Source organism: Amborella trichopoda, chromosome 5 (genome assembly GCF_054954075.1).
Source record: "Amborella trichopoda isolate Santa Cruz 75 chromosome 5, AtrichopodaSantaCruz75HAP2 v2.0, whole genome shotgun sequence".
NCBI lineage: Eukaryota > Viridiplantae > Streptophyta > Magnoliopsida > Amborellales > Amborellaceae > Amborella > Amborella trichopoda.
Genome location: NC_142340.1, coordinates 39,089,867 through 39,099,629, shown reverse-complemented (window position 1 = coordinate 39,099,629; position 9,763 = coordinate 39,089,867). Strand labels below are relative to the sequence as shown.

Here is a 9,763-nt window from a genome sequence, read left to right as displayed (position 1 = left end):
TTGACTCTTGACATACTGACACGAAGTGTGCCGCATGTTGTTGGGGTCAGCCGATACCATCAAAGATAGGTAATCTTCTTATTTGATAACTCGTGGTAAAGGGGACTTGATTAGTGAAGGGCGGGTAAGGCTTCTTATAATGAGCATTTTCATAGGGCTTTGAAGCTTGTATGCCTTAAATGCTTCGTTTGATCATATTTTGAATGTCTTCCTAGGTAACCATTAGAGGAATAGCTTGGAAAGGACTGACGGAGTTGGAGGTCTTGAAGTTTGAGCCATAGGGGGAGTGGAGGTCTCCGTTCTTCTTCTTCAAACTGAGGGTCAAGAGGAGAATTTGTCCCATGGTGAGAAGATGCCCCTGGTCAAGCATTCTCTTACCCTTTCAGCCTATTCAGTATATTGTTCAGGGTCTCATTAAGACGTGCCAATGGGTCTTCAAGATCATCGCCATCTTGACTAACTACCATTACATAATCTCGTTCGTCAGAGCTAAGTGACTCCGAGGTGGAGGTAGTCTTGGTCCGCTTCGGTAGCTTTTTCTGATGCTTATGGTAATTTGGGTGATCAAGCATCGTAGAATCGATTCTTGAACTATTACACACGTTTTGATATTCTTTGATTGTCTTGAAACACATTTTTAAGAAAGAACCAAAAATCCGATCAAGTCTACAAACTTTGTGATTCTTCGACCACCAATCTGACACCGACGATCCAACATTTTGATCACAAAATTGAAGAGGACACTATCACGATTATTTTGTGATAAATTTTGTCCATTTTAGTCTCCATTTGAGCATGTTCTAATTTTGGGAAGTCACCAAAAAATGAGATTCCAACTATCGAAAAAGTATGCGATTTTCGACCTCAAAATTCGTGTCATCCGGCTTCCGATCATACATAAAAACTATATCAAACTGTAGCTCTTCGAAGCATGATCGCAACAGGCCCATACTTGCTACAATCCGAGATCGGGATCTTGAGCTATGGCCTCCCAAAAAATTGGATGTTTTCTTTATAAAATCTGAATTTCCATGTTTCGAGCACGTATTTTCTCTAGAAATTCTCTTGTTTCGGGCCACACCATAACGCCTGCCATATGTCAAAATAAGCGGGTCATCGAGATCTAGCTCATATCCAAATTTGAGCGTAATTGGTATCAAAACGAGCGAGTTATGAGCCTTTGAAAATCATCCCAAAATGAGAAAACACAGTTTCCATAGTAAGTTAGGTCTATAATGGTCCCGGACGATTTGATTGAGCCGAAATTTGATAATTGGGGTTTTCAGATTCAATGGCAGTGGTCTGATACTATTTTGAGACCTAGAAAAAAGAGCTATAATTATAGGGTCCATTTTCAGCACGATAGGAACTGGATTTGAAAAATAAGTTTCGTCCTGATCTTATCAAAACTTGTCAGAACGCGACGAAACTTTGTGGTGTCTTTAGGGCATCCAAAACTACTCTCTCCTGTAATTTGATGCCACTCTGATACTTCTTCAGAGGTTGTCCTATTTTAGGCGTATTACTATAGTGTTCCCGTAGTCTGGCAACGTCTTTGGCACCAGCGTGACCAGGTTACTACCGGTTCTCTCCTTATTTGCCCCGGGGATACAAGTACGTAAAAAATGACGTATAGTAGTAGGTAGCACCGACAATAGGTTGTTTAAAGCTGAATTGTGATGGTAGTTTCATAGGAAATCCAGGGCCAATAGGTGTTGGAGGCATTTGGAGGAATCATCTTGGTGATTGAATATTTTGTTTTGAATATTTTGTTTTGTTAGGCCTTGTGGTTCTAAAACAACAAATGAGGCAGAGTTACTTGCTATGCTACAAGGATTGACCATTATCAGAGATCGAGGAATCCAGAGCTGCTGCGTTATTGAATGTGACCCCTTGAATGTCATAAATTGGTGTAATTGTGTCTCTTGATCACCATGGAAGCTGAGATTGGAATGGATGAAAATTATGGACCTCATTCGAGACATGAGTATTTGTTCGAGAATTATGGACCTTATTCGAGACGTGAGTATTTTTTTCCAACATGTGTACAGAGATGGCAATGAAGTGGCTGACTCTCTTGCAAAGAGAGGAGTTTTGATGCAAGATTTGTTGATTTTTTATGTATTACTTTTTTTGAATGCATTGTAACTTAATCAATACAGCTATGGAATATTTGTTACTAATAATGATAATGATAATGATAATGATGATAATAATAATAATAATAATAATACACTTATTTAAAAAATAATAATTAAGAGTGGTCTTGAGGCTTTCCACCGTCTATTGTTGAGAATGGATGGTAGATGCTGTAAAGAAATATAGCAATAAATCAATATATAATCAAAATGGATTTACCAATTGTAATAGTATGTATTTTTTGAGATGAGAAAGTTTACATCACGAATCAATCTTATGCTATAAAATCCATGAAAGAAATCTGTTTTGATGCCAGGAAGTACTCGAAATTGATCATCGCGAATTTGAATATAGAAAAAGAAAAAGAGCTATAAGTCGCTACATTTAATTGATCTGCAAAAATAATTGAAAAAACTTTTTGGGTGGTACATTTTCTGATATATTATTTAGGCTATCTTTTTTCAAGCTTTTCAAGTGTATATATGATTAACACTATCTAACTAAAGGTATGACCCTTGATAGAGCCAAATGACGAAACAAGATTTACGTAACCGACCCCAAATAGTCGAGATAAGACTCGAATAATGATGATAATGATATAAATCAACACAATCAATATTTTTTTTAAAGCTTAAAATTTCTTATTTAGAGACAAAAATAGATTTTCATGCCGTTGTAAGGGTTTTTGACACTCAAACTATGTCTTTGGAACAATTAGGAGACCGGCCAAAAGATCATTTTTGAGTGTCAAGATGCTCCTTACTTTTATAGTCTAAAACGGATGTGTTATGTAAACCGCATCCTTTACTCTCTTTTTTTTTTTGACAAATGTTATCAAATTTTATTGCTAGAAAAGGATTACAAGAGATTTAAATCATCCGAAATTAAAATCGATGGAAGTGTAACTCCTTTCCTAGCTAAACCATCTGATATAGAATTAACATCTATATAAATATGGTGGAAAGATATAGTCAAAGCATCAACCATATCCATGACTTGGCATTACACAAAAACGAAGCTCTCAAGAGATTCGTTATTCCTTATTACACCATTTGATCACGTTCAACGTATCCCCTTCCGCCCGTTACTTAAGCTATCTAAAAATCCTTTGACGATTTCTTGTGGTAAACGAGGTTGCAACTCGATTACATAGCCACCATTGAGAAAGTGGATTCTTAGTTGTTAGCATAGTGCCTCTTCGCATAACATAAAAGTAGGAGGCGGCCTCGTTTATGGGAAAATAACTTTTTTTTTTTTTTTTTGGAACTCAAAACTGGACTGATGACTATAACATACTATTTATACAAACGGAAACAAAGGTTTTCTACTCTTACGTAAACAAAGGAGTTTTACTTTACAATGAGATTAGGATTAGTTAACATGGTGTGATTTCAAGGGATAAGTGTAAAGTCATCACAAAAGTAATTCCCTGTTCATTAATAAGTGACCGAAAGGAAAATAGTAATGTATCACTAGTATTGCCCCTTCTCTCACTTAGGGGTGGCAGGCGTTGGGTCCAGGTCGACCCGGACAGGACCCAACCAGATTAGGTTTTACATGGACTGAGCCCATTCCAGACCTAGGAAGGGTCCAAGTGACTTGAACCTTGACTCAGGATGGGTGAAAGTCATTTAGACCTCGACTTGGATCTAGAAATAAATAAAAAATAAAAAAAATCAATTTATGTACTATATAATATATGTTTTATATATGTTTTAATATATTTTATACTAAGTCAGGTCCACCTGAACCCAAACCTGACTCGACTCGATAAGGTCCATGCCTGACCCAGAACGACCCGGATTGGGTTCAAGCATTTAGACCCGAACCCAACCCACAGGGTCCAAAACATGTACCCGATCCAGGCACAAAGACTCTCACTGCAAAATCCAGCTGCACCCAGGCGTCTTCCTCATTTCTCTCTCTGCCATCTCCTCTCTTACTTTCCTCACTTCCTCCCACCTCCCCTCACTTGCATAAATATTAGACATAATCACCCTATAAGCCACCTTCCTCGGCTCGAGCTCAAGCAACCTCTCCGCTGCCACCCTTGCGAGTGCTACATCACTGTGGTCTCGACACAATGACAAAAAAGCCCCCCAAACACCAGATGCCGGCCTCTCCTCCACCAAAAAATAGGCTTCCTCCAATTTTCCGGCAAGCCCCAGAAGCTCAACCATATAAACATAATGCTCAACCCCCGGCAAAATTCCAAAAATGCCTCTCATTTTCTCAAATATTTCTTGACCCTCATCCACGAGCCCAGAGTGTCGACATGCACTTAAGAGGCCTGCAAAGGTGGCTCCATCAGGCCGGAGTCCACGACCCACCAACTCATCAAACAATTGTATAGCCTCGAGTCCTAGCCCATGAGCCGCGAGCCCGGCTATCATCGAGTTGTAAACTACCAAGTTTCCCCCAGACACAGTCTCAAATATCTGGTGGGCCGACTTTATGGAACCACATCTTGAGTACATGTTGATGAGTGCACTAGAAATCTCGCCAGAATCCTTGAAATTGCACCGGAAAATATAACCATGGGTCTCTTTACCCCACCTAAGCATTGCACATTTTGCACAAGATGAAAGAATAGCAGATATAAGGATTGGATCAGGAGTTATTCCAGAAAAAATCAAATTCCTAAATAATTTCACCCCATTTTCACAATCTCCAACTTGGAAAAGCCCACATAGTAAGGCAGACCAAGTGATTAAATCTGGGTGTAGGACTTGGTTAAACATCTTAATACCATAATCTAGGCAATTGCACCTAGTGTACATAGCCACAAGTCCACTAATCACATGTTGGTTCTGTTTCTCTTCATTGAGCACAGTTTTCAGTGCAAAACCATGGATTCCCTGACCTTGTTTCAGGGAACTCTCATCAATGAAGCATGAACTAACTGCGACCAGAGAAAACCCATCTGGCCTAATCCCCCAATTAACCATAGTAATGAATAATGTGATGCCTGTCTCATATAATCCACACTGAAAATATCCGTTAATCATGGCATTCCACATGACTAAATCTCTATCAGGAATCTGATCGAACACTTTCCGGGAGCTCTGAATCAGGCCCATTTTCGCATAACCACTGATTAATGCACTGCTTGGGATCATTTCTTGCTGGAATCCAGCCGAAATTAAATGTTTATGAGTGATTTTCAGGCGACAACAATCTGAATTCTCCGAGCACAATCGCAGAATACACGCAAAAGTATGACCATCAGGCTTGGTTTCAGAAGCTTGCATCTGGATGTAGAGAGAGAAAGCATGGTTAACTTGTTGATTTTTAGCATAAGCTCGGATGATAGCGTTCCACAAATAAACAGTTCTTTCGAAGGTTTGGTCGAATATCAGTCGGGCAGATTCGAGTTTTCCAGCAATGGAGTAGAGGCGGATGAGGTTAGTGGCAAAGAAGGGATCGTGAGAGAGGCCTGACGTGAGAATTGAGGCGTGGAGTTGGGTAGTTTTAGAGAGAGAAAGAGGATGAGAGAGGTGAGAGAGGATAGATTGCAATCGCATTTTGGTGCCTCCAAACCTGTTTCCATATCGGCTCCTGCTTTTGTGGTATATATCTGCAACTGTAAACCTAAGAACTGATTGCTGTCTTGAGTTGAGAATATGAAGAGAAAGCTCTGCAATTTTCGAGGCCAATTTTGATTTTGGTGCGAAACCTCGGTGAGAAGCTCAAAGAATTAGACTCAGTGTACGAGTCACATTGGGTTTTGCTTATCATAATTCGTTTGAGCTCTCTCTCTCTCTTAATTTATTTTGGTTACAGGCTATTTGGTTGATCAGGGTTTTCTCTTAATCAATTTCACCTCTCTCTCTCTCTCTCTCTCTCTTACTCAATACTCATCTTTTTATTTCGTTTTCATTCAGTACACGATACATATTTTGAAAATAAACAAATTAACAACTCGACTTATTCGAAGATAATCTTAGGAATGGAAAGAACACGCTCTTTTCATAGAGTTAAAACTGACCTAATTTTTGGAATGGTATGTGCATTTCTTTTGACAATCAGATTGCATTTTATATGTAATTTCTGCTGACAAACTCCGTCATGGCCGGATAAATGAAGAGAGTTTATGTTAGGTACGCAGCTGGGCGTAAAATTTTGCCACTTTTTTTTTTTATGAATATGAAAGTGGAGGACTCATGTAGTCAATTTTTAATAGTTAGGATAAGGCTAAGATAAGATGATAATGATGCAATTTCTGGGACTAGAGGGAGAAATCTTGTGCAAGCTCTGGAGTGATTTGGGTTTTCGCTTTTGGGTATGCCTGTTTTTGAATCACCCGATATATCTAATATTCAGAGTTTACCTCAATTTGGTACAGCTCCCTTTGCCTGCACTGAAACACTACTTTACCCCTAGATATCCAATCAACTACTGCACCTCATCGCAATTCAAGGAGAACTAGCTAGCTTTGGGTTTGGGTGGCATTTGACCTCTAACCACAACCCATTTGTTGAATCTTCAACATCAGTCGGTTCGAACATTCACTAAGTTTCACCAAGCTTCATCTTGGTCATAGATAGATTGCCCAGGTGCAGGTGACAATTGCCTTATGAAGACTCGCTTTCGCTATTGCTATGAGTTGTCGGCTCATTCTTTAACATGTATTAAGTTATAGATCAGATGCTCCTTCCTCTGTTTTGGAGCTCATGGTTTCATGTTCTATTTCACTCCCCAATGGGGGTTCTTTTTACCTTTTTTTTACAGTACTACTTCGCTATAGTATTTACCCTTGCCTTTTTTTGGTTGGAAGAAAAAGGGGATCCGGACAAAATAGATGAAAGATTAGTGAATGGAAATGAAAAACCCAAAGATCACTTCAACTTCAAAGAAATATGGTATAACTTATATTGGGATCAGGAAGATAATACTGCAAAAGGTTGTCAAGAAAGTTAATGCTTTGATTAGTAGTTAGGAGCATTTTGAAGTATTTGGAAGATAATGCAACTCCAAGAAATCATGAAGAGAAAGCATCAAAGTACTTATATGTGCAAGCAACTGTATAGTATTTATTGGCCAGCCGGCTTCATCAGGTTCTTAATGAAATCGTTAAATGCCCTCAGACGGCTTTCATTAAAGATAGATATATCATAGATGGTATATTCATGGCACATGAGACTATCCCTTCCACATAAACCTCAGGTTCTAAGGATATTATGTTGAAATTGGATTTCGAAAAGGCTTACGATAAGGCGGAATGAGATTTCCTCCTTAAAATCATGGAACTCATGGGCATTGGTGGTACCTATAGGAAATGGATCCAGGGATGCTTGTCTTCAGCCCATTTCGTGGTGCTTGTGAATGGAAATGCTAATGAATTCTTTCGGGCCTCTAGAGGTATTCTTCAAGGAGATCTCTTGTCACCCTTCTTGTTGACCTTAGTGGCCAAAGCCTTCAGTAAAATGCTCCAGGGTGCAGTGGATGGTGGGTTCATCCAGGGCTTACCGGCCTGGCCAAATGGGATTGTTCTAAGCCATTTGCAGTATGCAGATGATGCCCTCCTCTTTATGAAAGCTATTAACGAGAATATTCAGAATGTTTGGCTTTTTCTAAAATTGTATGAGCTTATCTCGGGAGCTCGGATTAATAGGAAAAAGTCTAAAATCATTGGCATTAACTGTCTTTCCTCTGAAATGTCATATTGGGCTTCGTGGTTGGAATGTGAGATTGAAACATTCCCCACCAAGTATTTTGGCCTGCCACTCCTTAATGGGTCGGCCCCTAGGTCCATGTGGGATCCACTCATTCAAAGAGTTGTGGTTAAATTAGATGGATGAAAAACTCGATTCCTTTCCTTTGCTGGCAGATCGGTCCTCAGTAAAGCCACCTTATCCAATTTGCTTATTTATTACTTGTCCCTCTTTATGCCCCCTGCCACATTAATTCACAAGATTAAGTTGCAAATGAGGAATTTTTTGTGGAGTGGATCCCAATCAAGTAAGAAGTTACATTTGGTAAGCTGGGCCTCGGTCTATTTCCTTACAAAGGAAGGTCTAGGTATAAGGAGAATCAAGGCAATTAATGAGTCCATGCTTAATAAATGGTGGTGGAGACTTGCTAACAACAAGGATCAAATTTGGGCAAAGGTCATACTCGGAAAATATGGGAGGGATCTTGATAGATTTATTGGCAAAAGATATACCAGACAATTCAGACTCTCTCTAGTGTGAAAAGGGATTCATTAGATAAGACCGCTCTTTCTTGCATATTTTAGAATTCTGGTTGGCGAAGGAGCACTAATCAGATTTTGGCATGCTAAATGATTGGGTGGTTACCCTCTCAAAATGGTTTATCATGATCTTTATAGCAGATCAACATAGAAACAGGAGGTGCTTGCGACCTTGGTTTATGTTTCGGGTGATCAATTGGTTTTGGGATATCAGGATGAGCACCCGGAGGGTTGACGCTTCCTTTAATGAACAGTTTCCGCCGCTGCGGGCATCTCTGTACGCTTTATGTTACTGTCCCAGGAAACCAGATAGGATAGTCTGGTCCTTGGAACCTAATGGACAGTTCTCGGCCTCCTCGTACTATTGGATGCCTTCCCTGGCCAAGCTCTAGAACTGCAAAGTTCCCCATCGGGTTAAGACCCTCATTTGGTTGCTTGGCTATTAAAGGCTACTCACCATTGATCGGCTAAGGAGAATGGGGTTCATCCTTACTAATGTCTGTTTGCTCTGCAAGAATGATGGAGAGTCTATTGACTATCTCTTCATTCACTGCCCTTTTGTTACAACCTTATGGGGTTTGCTACTGAGCTCGGCAAACTGGATCGGTCCCAGACATGTTGAGATACATGCATGGCTTAAACAAGTATGGTCCCCCCGCCCCCTTCTCTTCCCTTCCCTGGGTATCCAGCTATGGAGGATCTCGGTTGTTGCTATCACTTAGAACCTTTGTAGAGGGCAGAACATGAGAACCTTAGAAGGGTGTAGTAGAGACTTGCCCTCTCTTTTGGAAGCTATTAAGCGGTCCATCACTCTCTAGGTCTATACTTTTCTTCTCATTAAAGCAGTGCCAAGGGACATGGTCTTCTCCAATTTTTCTCAGCTACTGCTCTTCATACCAACCTGCCCCAGCAAACAGTTTGTTTGGGCTGCGCCTCGGAAGGGTTGGGTTAAATTGAACTTTAATGGTACCATTAAGGGCACCATTGCTGGATATGGGAGTCTCCTTCGAGATCATCTCGTCTCAGTTCTCTGGATCTACTCAGGAACATTGCATCAATGTGAGCTTAATGAAGTTGAGCTTTGGGCGGTGCGTAAGGGTGTGACCCTTTTAGATCCTTTTTGTCATAGAGTCATCATTGACGGTGATTCGGCGAATGTAATTTCCTGGAGTTCCTGTTCGGATTCCACTCTTTGGCATTTGAGTGGTGTCATGGACGAAATTATGTTGCTACCTTTTGAATTTGAGGTCCTCTTCACTCATGGTCTGGGGATTTAATTCAGCCGCAGACTACTTGGCTAACAAAGTTACCTCTTGATTGAGTCCGGGCCCTTTTTTCTTTCTCTCCCTGCTCCCTTTCTTTCTCCTCTTTCCCTCCACTTCTCTTTTCCTTTTTTTGTTGTTTCTTTTGTTCTCTTTTCTTCTTTGTAAT

At 40.2% G+C, this 9,763-nt stretch overlaps 1 protein-coding gene across 1 annotated transcript; it reads right to left on the bottom strand.

Moving 5' to 3' along the window:
• Positions 1–4,016: 4,016 nt before the first annotated feature.
• On the bottom strand, positions 4,017–5,663 carry LOC18433009 (Tetratricopeptide repeat (TPR)-like superfamily protein). The gene has a single exon (XM_006843107.2). The coding sequence runs from the start codon at positions 5,661–5,663 to the stop codon at positions 4,017–4,019; it is 1,647 nt and encodes a 548-aa protein (XP_006843170.2).
• Positions 5,664–9,763: the final 4,100 nt, after the last annotated feature.

Excerpts from the sequence above, each read along its gene's own strand:
- LOC18433009 (XM_006843107.2), bottom strand. The coding sequence starts at position 5,663 with ATGCGATTGCAATCTATCCTCTCTCACCTCTCTCATCCTCTTTCTCTC.